General features: G+C 51.0%; 6 protein-coding genes across 6 annotated transcripts; 1 reads left to right on the top strand and 5 right to left on the bottom strand.

Moving 5' to 3' along the window:
- Nucleotides 1–209: 209 nt before the first annotated feature.
- Nucleotides 210–1617, bottom strand: STEHIDRAFT_152349 (uncharacterized protein; the record flags this gene model as incomplete). The annotated part of the gene is made up of 3 exons (XM_007299506.1): nt 210–740; nt 812–1062; nt 1125–1617. The coding sequence occupies 3 exons, from the start codon at nt 1615–1617 to the stop codon at nt 210–212; spliced, it is 1275 nt and encodes a 424-aa protein (XP_007299568.1).
- A 1513-nt stretch (nt 1618–3130) lies between these two features.
- Nucleotides 3131–4079, top strand: STEHIDRAFT_107410 (uncharacterized protein; the record flags this gene model as incomplete). Its single annotated transcript, XM_007299505.1, has 2 exons — nt 3131–3586; nt 3675–4079. 2 exons carry the CDS (start codon nt 3131–3133, stop codon nt 4077–4079), a joined length of 861 nt encoding a protein of 286 aa, XP_007299567.1.
- Nucleotides 4080–4499: 420 nt separating this feature from the next.
- On the bottom strand, nt 4500–5961 carry STEHIDRAFT_165195 (uncharacterized protein; the record flags this gene model as incomplete). Its single annotated transcript, XM_007299504.1, has 7 exons — nt 5850–5961; nt 5749–5791; nt 5381–5691; nt 5156–5297; nt 4947–5061; nt 4798–4893; nt 4500–4721 (listed from the first exon to the last, which is right to left on the bottom strand). Exons 1-7 carry the CDS (start codon nt 5953–5955, stop codon nt 4500–4502), a joined length of 1035 nt encoding a protein of 344 aa, XP_007299566.1. The 5' UTR covers nt 5956–5961.
- A 1380-nt stretch (nt 5962–7341) lies between these two features.
- Nucleotides 7342–8905, bottom strand: STEHIDRAFT_136692 (uncharacterized protein; the record flags this gene model as incomplete). Its single annotated transcript, XM_007299503.1, has 4 exons — nt 7342–7666; nt 7750–7948; nt 8030–8280; nt 8426–8905. The coding sequence occupies 4 exons, from the start codon at nt 8903–8905 to the stop codon at nt 7517–7519; spliced, it is 1080 nt and encodes a 359-aa protein (XP_007299565.1). The 3' UTR covers nt 7342–7516.
- Nucleotides 8906–9429: 524 nt separating this feature from the next.
- Nucleotides 9430–11160, bottom strand: STEHIDRAFT_117942 (uncharacterized protein). Its single transcript, XM_007299502.1, has 8 exons — nt 11039–11160; nt 10844–10960; nt 10739–10781; nt 10369–10679; nt 10155–10299; nt 9985–10096; nt 9853–9924; nt 9430–9787 (listed from the first exon to the last, which is right to left on the bottom strand). The coding sequence occupies exons 2-8, from the start codon at nt 10944–10946 to the stop codon at nt 9554–9556; spliced, it is 1020 nt and encodes a 339-aa protein (XP_007299564.1). The 5' UTR covers nt 10947–10960; nt 11039–11160; the 3' UTR covers nt 9430–9553.
- A 282-nt stretch (nt 11161–11442) lies between these two features.
- STEHIDRAFT_144248 (uncharacterized protein) lies at nt 11443–13039 on the bottom strand. Its single transcript, XM_007299501.1, has 7 exons — nt 12978–13039; nt 12880–12922; nt 12517–12827; nt 12306–12456; nt 12131–12242; nt 12004–12075; nt 11443–11927 (listed from the first exon to the last, which is right to left on the bottom strand). The coding sequence occupies exons 1-7, from the start codon at nt 13009–13011 to the stop codon at nt 11772–11774; spliced, it is 879 nt and encodes a 292-aa protein (XP_007299563.1). The 5' UTR covers nt 13012–13039; the 3' UTR covers nt 11443–11771.
- Nucleotides 13040–13258: the final 219 nt, after the last annotated feature.

Below are 13258 nucleotides of genomic sequence, written 5' to 3'. Positions count from 1 at the left end.
TCCGTAGAGTGTCCCGAAGGTAAGAGCGACGGGGACGCATGATATAGTTACTTGCACCATGGCTTTCGAGAAATCCCGCTTTAGGTAAATACAAAGAAGCGACGCATGAAAATATATATACGTCTCTTTAGAATAGAGTAGCATATTTGTACATAGACTCAACACTATATTGGCTTCAGACCATGAGCAGTCTCGCCTCCACACACCAATCATCTCTGCAGCGACGGATCGTTCTCTAGAGCAAGGATGGTGTCGTCTAGGTAGCCGATGAGCCAATCGTGCGTCAGTACGACATCAAAAGCCTTTAATCCGCCACGTCGTAAAACAGTTGTCATCCTCTTGATGGCTGGGGCTTCGACCTTGGCACGTATGATCGCTCGTAGATGCAAAAGAAAGGCACGAAGCGGGATAGAGAGATAGGGGGTGAAAAAGTCCTGGTCGTTGTGCATGATGAACTCTAAAGGATCCATATTCAGACGAGACAATCCGATTTCTTCGACCGACTCCAAGCTACCAAACGCCCGCTCGAAATCCTTCTCGAGTCGCTCACGGGTAGAATGTTTTACCGTTTCAAGACTTTCGGTGACCTTTAGGATTCTTCGCATGACTGTGTATGCAAAAACCCAGATGAACGACTCGAGGTCGTATTCGACGGAGTGTTCAATAATTTTGTTCCAGTCGAAGGGCCACAGCATGTCGAGGGCCCACAGCATGTCGATGGCCATGAACTGAACTGTGCCCTAATAGGTGATAGGGTGAATCATTGTGAGCAACGTCTACTAAGGTGCAAAACAAAGACTATGTGACGAACCGCCCTGATAGCCCCAATCTTCGCTACAAAACCCGCAGCCTCATGGCCAGACCCATCACGTATGTTCCGTATAGCATCTGCATGCGTCGTCTCAGATCCAAAGCGATGGTCACCTTCGACAAGAGAAAAGTCTAGATCTAAGAGCAAGCCTTCACGGCCAGGCTGGCCATCCCCAAAGTATTTGGCTAGAAGAATATTCTGCGGGCTTATATCGTGATACATGATGCCTTGGTCAAACAAGAGTTGGTGTGCTATGCAAAGACGAATCGTCAGCCACGTAGATCGATTTCGTGTGAATCCACACAAATTATACCTTGCACGGCCGAACGCAACCCACGTAGAAGCTCGAGGTCAGAAGTATAGGTCCAGAGGGAACGCACGATCGGGTTCAACATCAACCGGTGGAGAACATGGGAATTAGCATCGTCTACGGGAGCAGAACCGTGGATGATATGAGCAGTGATGCCGTGTTGTGCTGGAGTATCGTCCAAGAGATCGCGTCGAGGGTCGATGATGCTACTACCAGCGAGGTACTCAGAGAGTGCGGGGTGACTGGCACCATGGACGTCGTGATAGATAGAGGACCCCAAGTCTCGACCACTCTGCCGCGAAGCTGTCTTCATGATGATATCGGGCCCAAGGAGACGCCCGTCCTTCGTATCGTAACGGCGTGCATACCCGATGATCGTGTCACGACCAAGCAAGGAGAGTGAGTTCCACACGGGCTCGTTGACCGTGCGCCAGTGATGTCCTGGGGAAATTGGGTCGGTGGAGTCCTCATCATGCAACTCCAGAGGATCAGTCATACGTCGAGCACACTTACCAGCAGTAGCATCCTCCACTTGTTCAGTGAATGTCACGTTCCACGTTGAGCCACAAGCCAAGCGGATGAAAGACTCGGTGTCCTTCGACGGACGGAATGCAATATGGGTCGTCCCAGAGTCATTGGTCGCCGAGCTCAAGTTCTGCGCGGAGATAAGAGGCTTGTGGGGGCTGGAAACATAAGAGGAGACTATTAGATGGACGTACGCTCATGTTTCGTTGTTTATATATGCGAAAATGGTGTCGGACAAAGGTGTCGGAAGGGTTCTGCCCGCCTTCGTGTCAAGTCGCAGAAAAAATGTTTTCAAAGAGGCTTTACTGGGCGGATACAGTTCAAGATTCTTTCATCTGCTTGATATAGCTATAACTCGACCTGTAGACAAAGGTGACACGCTCTGCGTAAGTGAACACCAAGGCGATGCTTGGGCGACGCCATCCCGATGGGATGATGAAATTTTACTCACGCTGTTGCCCTGTTCGAGAAGTGTCAGTATGTTGCGTGTAATTTGCACGAACTTATAGTACGCAGCGAGAGGTCGAGGCAGGGTTGAGGCAGACCGGATCGAAGATGTGTGATAGTACGGATGCACGAATCGAAAGAATAGGAACATGCGACACCGTGTCGCCGGAAACTTCCGGCGTTGAAGACGCCACCGCCACGCGTAGCGCGGTTCCACTTCGACCACAACGTGTTACGTCTGAGTACAACTTGAGTATAATATCCTGTTATGTCTCTTCTCTCTCTCCCCACCGAGCTCTTGCAACAAATACTCTCGAATATCCCCTCTCATTTTTGCGGCGACTTATCTCATCGCTCGTCTAACGGGCCCATCATCGAGCTCGATCCCACCCTCCGAGCTCTCTGCGCCACTAATCGACATCTGAGGTCCATCTTCTTTCCGTCTCTCTACGATACTGTTGGGATCGTGCTATATCGCTCTTATCGAACATGGAAATACACAAGAGTTGTGGAGCTGTTTGACCAGACTGATCCGAGCATTCTGCGACTAATTCGGTTTGTCGCTGTACTTTAATGACACATATCGAGAATGTCCTCAATTTCCATATATCTCCAGACATATCACATTCTGGAAGCAGCCATAGCAGCCGCTACGGACTAGAGAGCCAAAGAATGGTCCTCTAGGTGGTATCTCCGTAGCCGATTTCAACCACCAAGAACTCCTCGCGCGCACCCCATCTCTCCTATCCTTCACATCACAAACCGACGACTTCCACATCTCCAGCACACTGCTCACCACAATCAACACCCATCCCTCCCTGCACACCTTCTCCTTCCCAACCCTCACTCCCCTCCTCCACTCCAGTCTCACACTCCTTCTCACCCTCCCCCTCAACCCACCCATTTCCCTATCTCGCATTCACTGCGCCCGAGTAAAGATAGACTACAGACAATACCGGTATCCCGAATTTCATTGTTTACTCGGCAGAGGAGCCCACAGCGTCTCCGTCACCCGTCTGATCATATTCGCCCGCACCATGCCCTCCCCGGGCGATTGGACCGAGACGACGTTCAATAATCTTCGCACACTTGATTTCAGAGCCGTTTCGGCCGCTTTTGCGAGGAAAATGGATGCTTTTATAGCTAGACATCGCGAGCTCACGGATATCATAATTTCGAACTGCGGACCGAAGGCACTCGAGGATTTCCCGTGTGTGGCAACACTTTATAAAGCTGTCGTGGAGAGGGAGTTGAGCCTGCACTTTCGCGTTGAGTGCGTGCATCTCGTCAGAGGCGAGGAGGCAAGGAAGATTCTAGGTGAGGATGGAGAAGGTGAAGGAGGGAAAGGAATGCCAATGTGCGCAAAGAAGGTGAAAATATACATCGAGGATAGGACCGAAGACGTCATTTCTTGTATCATGGAGAACCTCCCGCCCTGCGCTGAGATGTCGTTGAATTTCGATGGGGACGATGGGAGAGACTTCAGTATCAACGTAAGTTTTCTACTCCCTTCCCTATCCTCCCCCTTTTTTCCCACCTTGGTCGATCGCTCACAATAAGTTTTACGCCCTGACACCCCAGAAAAACCTCTGGTCCATCCTCCTCTCCAACGCACCCCTCCTCCGCTCCCTAACAACCCTCCACCTCTCCCTCCTCTTCGACGACCGTGACGCCCTCAACGGGACGATCCTCCCCTCTCTCCCATACGAAGTCGGTAAGATCCTCCTCTCGGACGATACAGAAGCCATAAAAGACCTCGCAGTCAGACTAGCACCGCGGATACGAGCACTCGTAGATCGGTGTCCGAAGCTGGGGACGGTGTTGCTTTCGCAGCCGATTGGATATGATGAGGTGCAGAAGTTTTTTGAGTTTACAATTGTGCGGGGGTATGGGAAGGGGCAGCGAGGAGGAGGGTATGGGGAGGGAGAGTCGCGGATTGATTGTGCGATTCATGGAGTGAGCGAGTGGAAGGAGATGAGCATGTGAACTGGCCCGCGGTCATGTATTAGTATTTCAGGAATAATCATTTAATTTGCTTACGCTCAACGTATGCCACATTCACACGCTGGAGGCTTTTAGACTGAAGGAGAACGAGGTGGGGACTTCGAGGTATGCATACCCTCAAACGACCGCGGAGGCGACTTCTCTTCCTTAGATTGTCGAAGGAAGAACAAAGTTCGGCTGGGCTGCGTTGGCTGGCGAGCGAGAGGATAAGCACACGGACTTCTGGCGGTGTGATAGTCATGGTATCATCGTTGGTAGTTCGTAAGTACAAGTAGGCGAGGGTATATACAACAACATCATCATCATCCCAGTCAGAATTACAAACAAATACATATCACCTCATATACAACACTCAATACCCTGGACTAGCCAGGTCCACAAAATGCGCGACAAACTACAAACTCAGACTTCATCCCGATAATCCACCACGCAATTCGAAGTGACAGTCCCCCCCTCGTTCTCGTCCGACTCTTTATACGACCCCTTAGCCATAGACTGCGGGAACCCGAACTCTATAGACCGGCCGTCGGCGGTACAGCTCGATGCGCGTGCGAGGGAGAACATCGTTTCCGAGGATGATTTATGTTCAGAGACGACAAGGATGATGAGAGTGGGATAGATTCCCTATAGCGTTCAGGAGAAAAGTCACTAAGAACTTGGACGAACGACGAACAACGAACGAAGGCTGGCCGGGACGTACGGAGATGTTAGGCTGAAACCACTCAAACTCGAAATATCCTCCATATAGCCCAAAATCCCCAATCATGATCAGAACCTTGAAGTTGAACCCATCCGTCTTTCGTCAGCGCAAAATAAAATAATAATACGTGGGAGGGGACTTGGACATACCCAGTAGCCTAGATATATGAATCCTGATTCGACGAGGAGAGCGAGCACGCTTTGGATCCTGGGGCGTGTGGCACGTTGGGTGCGAAGGAATTGTTTGATTTGGCGGCGGTAGAGCCTTTCGAGTCCAGTGCATGGATACATGCATACATCAGATCCCAGATAACGGCAGAGACGAAACGGAATGGAAGTTTGGGAAAGGGAGGACTGACCAGGCTTTGTACGCGATCAACGCAGTGGCAAAGAAGTTCGTGGCGAGGAGCGGTAGAGTGCCGAGCATGTTCTTCTCCAATGTCGTGTATTTATGACCCTCAGCCGTCAACACGTTCAGAACAGCCAGGAATATACTAGTCACTAGATATCCAATGCAATCCGCCTGCCTTAGCAAGTTCGTCGAAAGACCAACTAGACAAAAACTTGTGGTGGAAGATACGCACCCGCAGTGACAGTAAAGCAAAACCCCAACCCAACATAAACCGCAACATTCCCCGACCATATCGCACAAGCCCTCCAAACCACCACCGCATCCGACACAAGATATTGGGCACGCTCGAGCAGATCATTCGCAGTAATCATCCGTGGAAGTGCGTTTGTTAAGCCGGGCGGAGTCGACAGGGCGCAGATGTATGGGAATTGAAGGATGGAGTGGACGAGGGTGAGGATGAGGTGGGCGGTCGAGTCGAGGAGCATGAACGTCGTGACGGAGATGAGAACGATTCGAGCGGTGGAGTTGTGGAGGCCGTGTCGACTGGGAAGAGAGGTGAAGTGTCAGCTGGGATACGGAGGAAGGTGTGGGATAGCTCACATCAATATATGTGTCGAGAGCATGTATAGACACAGGAAAAGTCCTGCGTCCAGGCTGTTGGTCAATGGCACGGCGATGATAGGAATCGTAATTCAGCGCACCATAGGTCATGGCCTCACAGGATGCCTCCAACATCCACATTTTTAAGGATTGCGGCCATGTAGGATCCCACCCCGGACAGAGATTCGGCGCGTCCGAATCCGACATTCTCGCTCGAGAAAGGTGGTATAGCACGAAGGCAAGAACCCGAAAACTCAGAACTATGAGGTCTAGTACTTAGCTGGGCAAGGACGAGAAGGGATCAGCGTCGTCCTCAAGCCATGTCCAGCTCACGACCGACGAAGCGAGAGTATTAGTACTTCACGCATAGGGCTTACGTCGTGATTCCCTGACTGTAATGCGAGCCTCGGTGGCTTGGTGGTTTGCTCCGCTCCCATGTGGGAGAAACTGAGAAACGAACCTGATTCTCATATCGAAATCGCTCGGATCTGGCGAACGAAGCAGGAGGATTCTCCTTCGGTATCTCTACAGGCCAGGGAAACCTTGTTTTACCAAGTGTGATTACGATGTTACGGGGACAGTGTCCAATCGATTTCCGAGCTGGAAAGAGACGAACAAGAGACGAAAGAGCTGTGCTCAGAATATGTTGGGGGTGGGCGAAAAATAGGCCAGTGCAAGAGATTCGTATCGCAGCTAGTAGGTGTCAATGAGTGATAACAAAGTTCAATGTAGCAAAGCAAATCGGCAGACTCGTCGAGAGAGCCCTGTTCACGCGCAGTCAAGACAGAGCAGCTGCTTGCGCATGGGAAACGGGGAAAGAAAGTTTCACACAGGCAGACACTAGATATGATTGCCGATCAATGAGCAACCCTGCATCATCACGGATATAGCGCGCATCAAAATCAGCTTCAGGATCACGAACGCGTTCAGAACGACAAAGTAGAGAGGCCTCGAGAGCGATCTGTGCTCGGAGTCGACTATGGACGTGAAGCCGAGCCACGAATGATGCATGAGACACAAGAAGTGAAGCTCGAGGATGAAGAAGGGAGGATGGGCATAGTCTCACGATAACCCGCATGACGAGAAAGAAGGAATCGCACATAGCGCTACCAGACTTTCCACCAAATACCATCCACCTATCATGCTATTCAGCGGCTGAGTGAATGTTAACTTTCGGTGCTGTGACGAATTGAAGCGAACGCACCAAGCACCGGAGAAGCAAACGAGTTCACGAGGTTTGACTGTGCAGGGCTTCAACCTCTCAGAAAGACGGGCTTCGGGCTCGGCTATGTTCATTTCGCGTGAGATCGTTGTAGTTATCCTCTCGCTCGCCAGACCAACGCAGCCCGGCCCAACTTTGTCCGACCTTCCACTCCCTCAGGAGAAGCCGTCCCCGTCTCTGTCACGACTATACAGTCGGCTCTCTTCTCCACCAGTCGAAGATTGTCGCTTCTCCATCCGTCCCCGTCAATTCACATACTCATCTTCTTCCACTCCCCCACCCCATGAATTGCAGAATCAACGCGCACCTCTCCCTCCCCACCCCTTCTCTCTTCTCCTCCCCCTCCTCCTCGCTGCCACATCCACCCCCTCCTCTGAGCGGTGAACTTAAAAAAACTTCTGAGTCTGATCATGGCCAATCGGCTGTGAAACCAACACAGTCCTCAGCTTCGGACATCGATCGGCGAGTGCTCGTATCCTCGGCGTTAGTCTGACTGCGAGGTCGTTTATGGCTTCTGTGTCGTCCGAGAAGAGGATCTTGCCTGGTTCATATGAGGGAAGGATCGTGCCGGCTTCGACTGAGGGAGGGATCTTGCCAGCTTCTCTGTCGTCGAAGAGGATGGAGAGATGAAGGGTTCTTAGGGAGCGGAGGAGGGGTGTATTTGGAGCAGGAGAGGAGAATTGACCAGAGGATTTTCTGGGATATCGGGGAGAGAATTGAAGTTAGTGATCGAGTAAGGAAACAGGATCGTCCGGGTGATGGTGGTATGGAACACTTACGTTGATACTCTGGTCCCTCCCATCATCCATATCGAAATTCAACCATATTTCGGCGCAGGTAGGGAGGTTTTCGAGTATACAAGAAACAACGTCTTCCGTCCTATCCTCTATGAACACCTTCACCTTCTTCGTGCACATTGTCATCCCATCTCTCCCTCCCTCGCCTTCCTCACCCAGGATGTGTCTCGCCTCCTCGCCTCTGACCAGATGCACGCACCCAAGTCGGAAATGCAGGCTCAACCCCCGATCTGCTACGGCTTTGTAGAGTTTCGAAACGCACGGGAAACCCTCGGGTTCATTCGCCTCGCAGTTCGATAGGATGATATTCGTGAGCGAGGGATGTCTAGCGATGAACGCATCCGGTTTCCACGCAGAATCGGTCGGAACTGCTTTGAACTCGAGCGTTCGAAGTTTCCTGAATGTCGGTACGATCAGGTCGCCTAGGAAGGACGTGTCACGGGCGGAGAGGACGAGACGGTCGACGGAGATGCTGTTGGCGGGGCCGTTACCGAATAGAATGCGCAGGTTTACCTGTCTGAAGAGTATGTGGCCTGAGTTTTCCTCGGCGCAATGAATGCGAGATAAAGAGGGGGCTGGGTCGCGTTTGGTCCTGGGGTGGAGTATAGGAAAGAGGCTGGGGAAGGAGACGGTGTGGAGGGTGGGATGGGCGTTGAACGTTGATCACGGTCATGAGTCTCTGGTCGATGTAGAATTCGTCTGTTTGGGAGGTGAAGGATAGGAGAGACGGGAGGCGTGCGAGGAGGTTTCGGGTGAAGGGGCTGGTGTGGCGGTTTGCGTTGACATTGGGTGCAGAGAAACCGCCGAGAGCACCGTCCGTTGGCACTCCATCCCATTCCTGCCGTTGTGTTCGCTGACAGAATGTGATATGTCTAAGGATGTACGGAATTTCAGAGTTTTCTCTGTATGACACAATAAAGCGGACAACCGAATCCGTCCCGATAGTGTCGTAGAGAGACGGAAAGAAGATTGACCTTCGATTTGTGGCGCAGAGACCACGGAGGGTGGGATCGAGCTCGATGATGGGGCCTTTGATACTTGACTCGGACGAGCGGTCGAATACGTCGCCGTGGACATAGGAAGGGATACTCGAGGGAATTTGTTGGATGAGCTCGGTGGGGAGAGAAAAGAGAGACATAACGGAGTGTCGTGCATCGATACTGTAGTTTTTCGACCATATGTTCGTCACGCATCACGCAGGGTGCGCCGGCGAACATATTTGACCCAATGGTCACGCAGATACGCGGGTCCACGAACAGTAAATCGTGACCAATTTGCACCGAAATTGCCCGAGAATCAATTTTTGTGTCGTACTGCGAACAATTTCATTGGTCCGTCACGCGTGGCCCAGCCAAACGAACCGTGGCCTGGCGAGTGTCACGTCTGACATAATCTTCCCACGAACTTATGGTCGAAAAACTACAGTATCGACGTTGCCGTCAGAATGAACCCACAACGCCAAGAGGGTGGCGGTGGCGTCTTCATCAGCGCACGTTTCTCACGGCCTTTCAAAGTTCCAAATTAATTCAACCAAAACTGAACATCGCCATCGAATTCCTTGTCAGCACTATTCAGAGAACCCCTGATACTAAGAACATCACTGCCGGTACCCAAAATATTCGAGTTCGAAGGTTTGCGCCACAATCGTACGTGGTCGAGAAAGTCGGATAAGTATACAGTATGTCTACCACCATTTGATACATTACTTTTATTCCCGAATCAGAACGAATCAAGTCATCGTGTTCTGGAGAACGAAGGAGACCACACGATGACAGCAGCTCTTCCTTCAAACCGTTCCCTGTCCAACAACATTTCCACCGGATGATGATGCCACAAAAGTGCTACTAAACAGCTCGCTATCAGAAAAATCCGCGGGTTTCTTCGCTCGGTTCATAGGCGCAGCAGGACTGAATTGAATGGGTTCCAGTGGCATCGGAGGAGGTCTTGATACCGAGTAAACGTTATCTGGAGTGGAGCGCTGAAGTGAAACGAGTAGGATGATGAGTGTTGGATAGATTCCCTGTACACATCGGAGGAGGTTGAGTTGGACGCAGTGAGAGTGCATGAGATGTCTGGGTCACGTACGGAAATATTGGGCTGAGGCCACCCAAAGCCAAAGTCGCCAGTTACTCCGAAGTCGCTGAGTAGCGTTAATATCTAGTTCAAGGTATGAGCGTTGAGATAATATCGCCCAGCGCAGAAGTCTTCCACACGCACCCAGTAGATGCAATAAAGCGCACCAGACTCGACCAAGAGGGTGAGCACACTTTCTACTTTGGTTTTTGAGCTTCCTCTGTTGACGAACTCTTTCACGGATCGTCGATACAACCTACCGGGACGAGAGGTAAGTATACCAGCAGCAAAAACCCAACGAAGCAACGCCATACCAAGCCTTCGATGCGATAGCCGCCGTCGCACCAAAATTCGTGAAGAGAAGCCCAAAGGTTCCGAGCATGTTCTGCTCCAGGGTGGGATATCTGTGGTCCAGTTTGAAGGACAAAACGTTGAGTACAGCGAGGAATATGGATGTTACTAAAATGTGTCAATAGTCAGCATCATTGCATTGCGCTAGTGGTAAAGCCTTCTCTGAGGTGTAAGTACCTGCGGTAGCCAGAAGACAGAACGCCAAAGACCCACGGACCCAATGATTCCGTGGCCAAATCACCCATGCACGCCATACAACGATAACATCACTGATGAAATATTGTGCTCGTCCCAGAAGCTCTATCGATTCATACATCCGGTTGAGGCGGGCAAAGTACCCGTCTGGTGCGACGGTGGCGCAGATGTATGGCCATTGTATTATATACCAGAGAAGATGAATGACGAGGTGGGCTGTGGATATGGAGAACATGGTGAGGGTCACAGCAAGGAGTGTCATTCGAGCATAAGAGCCTCGTAGACCTCTGGATCTGAGAGATGTTCAGACAACGGGTTCAAGTACGGATCAGTAATAGGATTTGGGACGTACACCAGGATATATGTGGACATGATGATTAAGCACAGGAAGATGCCTAACGAGACTCGGCGTTCAGTATCGGCTGAAGCATTCAAGGATGGCAAAGTCATCACGCACCGTATGATGCCGCCTCGACCGTCATCGTCAACATTGCCAGCTTGATGCTGTACGGGATACTGTCGTCCCATCCCGGACATGCATTATCGTCAGAGTTGGCCATTGAAGTGGATGTCACTGGGGGAGGAAAAGAAAAGACGCGCATGAGACGCCAAAAGGCCGAGTATTTGTATGCAGAGAGAAGGACGTACGTACACGTTGGAGCCCGAGGCGTAGTTTATCGGAAGCCGCTAGACCATAAAGAAGCTAATAGCACGTTCATTGCACAGATTTCAGGACAATGCAGTAATATTCTGCTATCACGCCCTGGCAACTTGGGGCTGTACGGGTGTGCTGAGAGCAGTGCTGAGATGAAGACAAGAAGGATGTCTCGACGATCCCAATGATGGGGAATCAACAGACAGGTTGTCGTCCCATTTCCGAGACCGGAAACTAGCAACGGAGGATCAAACTGGTTTGATCGGGTTCAAAATGACCGGACTCAAGCGCTCGCCAGTGCCCATAACGGCGTCTAAGTATCAAAATGCGTATCCCTGTGGCCGAACGTGACTCAACTGTTGATGGATATGGGTGAATCTACATATATCGCGCGATCGGAACAAGTGTTAGCATTCTTTGTCGCCGCCATTGGCGAAGTGAGTGTAGGATAGGCTCAAGCAGGGAGCTCGATGTAATTATTGATGCGAGCCTGATTGGTAGAATGAATAGGGGGGGTAGATGAGCGAGACTACCTAGGGAAATGATACAAGTACACGGGAGGGTAGGTGAAGTCGAAGAGCGCTTGAATGAGCAAAGTAAGCAAGACTGAAGTTTAGGACCAAAGAGCACGAGGTACACCATGCAAGCTAATGCATACGCCCCAATCTGTCAGACTGCGTTGTGCTCAGCATCGTGTACCCGGGTAGAGACTACACCTATACGAGTGTCGTTAAACAGGTCTTCTCCTGCTCTTGCGAGTGGGGGAAGCCTCCCTGAAGTGCATAGGTTCGAGAGACTTCCGGAACTCTGATGTATTTGTGAAAACGGAATCGGGAGTCGACCGCTGAAGGGCGACGAGCAGGATGATTAGAGTCGGATAGATGCCCTGGTGAAGAGTGGTCAAAATACGATGCGAAGTTAGTGATGTGGGAGCGATTGCTCCTGGACCATGACTTGCTCACCGAGACGTTGGGTTGGGGCCACCCGAACTCGAAGCTGCCAAACTTCCCAAAGTCACTGATAAAGTTCAGCACCTGTAGACGGATGGTCAGTATAACATAGTGGGGAAGTCAGTCGGAACCTTCATACCCAGTATATACAGTAGACCGCTCCTGACTCCACGAGAAGGGTAAGCACGCCTTCGACCTTCGTTTTTGAGCTCCCGCGGTTAAGAAACTCTTTGACTGACCGCCGGTAAAGCCTTACAGATTCAAAAGATAAGGCCACCGAGAACAACTCGCTTACATCGAGGGAGTTGACGTACCAAGCCTTCACTGCGATGGCGATGGTGGCACTGAAGTTGGTGAAAAGCAGTCCGAACGTGCCGAGCATATTTTGTTCGAGAGCCGGGTACTGACGTACTCCCTGAGTTTGGTCGGAAAGAACATTGAGGACGGCGAGATATATGGACGTCACTATCCAAGTGAATGAGGGTTTCACAGAAACCGGAAGATAAGATGCAATCATGCACATACCTGCAGTACCGAAAAGAGAGAACAGAAGGGACCCACGAACCCAGCGATTGTCGTACCATACGGCCCACGCACGCCACACAACGATGGCATCGCTGATGAGGTACTGTGCTCTGCTCAACACAGATATGGCCATGCTCATATGCCATATTTTCGCATAGTACCCGTCTGGTGCGAGGGTGGCGCAAATTTCAGGCCACTGTATCAGATATAAGATAGTACTGAGGATGAGATGTGCCGTTGAGATCGCAAACATGGTGAGTGTTATGACGAGGAGGGCAATTCGTGCATAAGATCGTCGTAGGCCTTGAGATCTGGAAGGCCGTCAGTTGTAGTAGAATGAGGCATAAAATGGGTGACACAAACACCAGCGTGTATGTGGACATGATTATGAGACAGACAAAAATACCTGGAGAAACGTATTCAGCACCGTATAGTTAACACTGAAAGCAACATTTACTCACCGTAGAACGCCGCCTCCGTCACCGTGATTAGCATTGCGAACCTTATGTCGTGAGGATATTTTGGATCCCATCCCGGACACGGATTGTCGGCCATGACAGTCGTAGGTTGGTCGTAGGCGAGAGGATGGGGATCGACAGAGGTTGATCTGGTTTGCAGACGCAAAGATACAGGAAGTTATGTATAAGGTCGTGAACCAGGCACGACGAGCACGCGTTCATGGCGGTGTAGAGCACAACGAGGCAGCGAGATGCTCAAATGCAGGCACTGGACACAAAACTAA

Source organism: Stereum hirsutum, assembly GCF_000264905.1.
Source record: "Stereum hirsutum FP-91666 SS1 unplaced genomic scaffold STEHIscaffold_2, whole genome shotgun sequence".
NCBI classification, from domain to species: Eukaryota; Fungi; Basidiomycota; class Agaricomycetes; order Russulales; family Stereaceae; genus Stereum; species Stereum hirsutum.
Note: the sequence above shows the minus strand (reverse complement) of the source record. Positions and strands in the feature narration are given on the sequence as shown.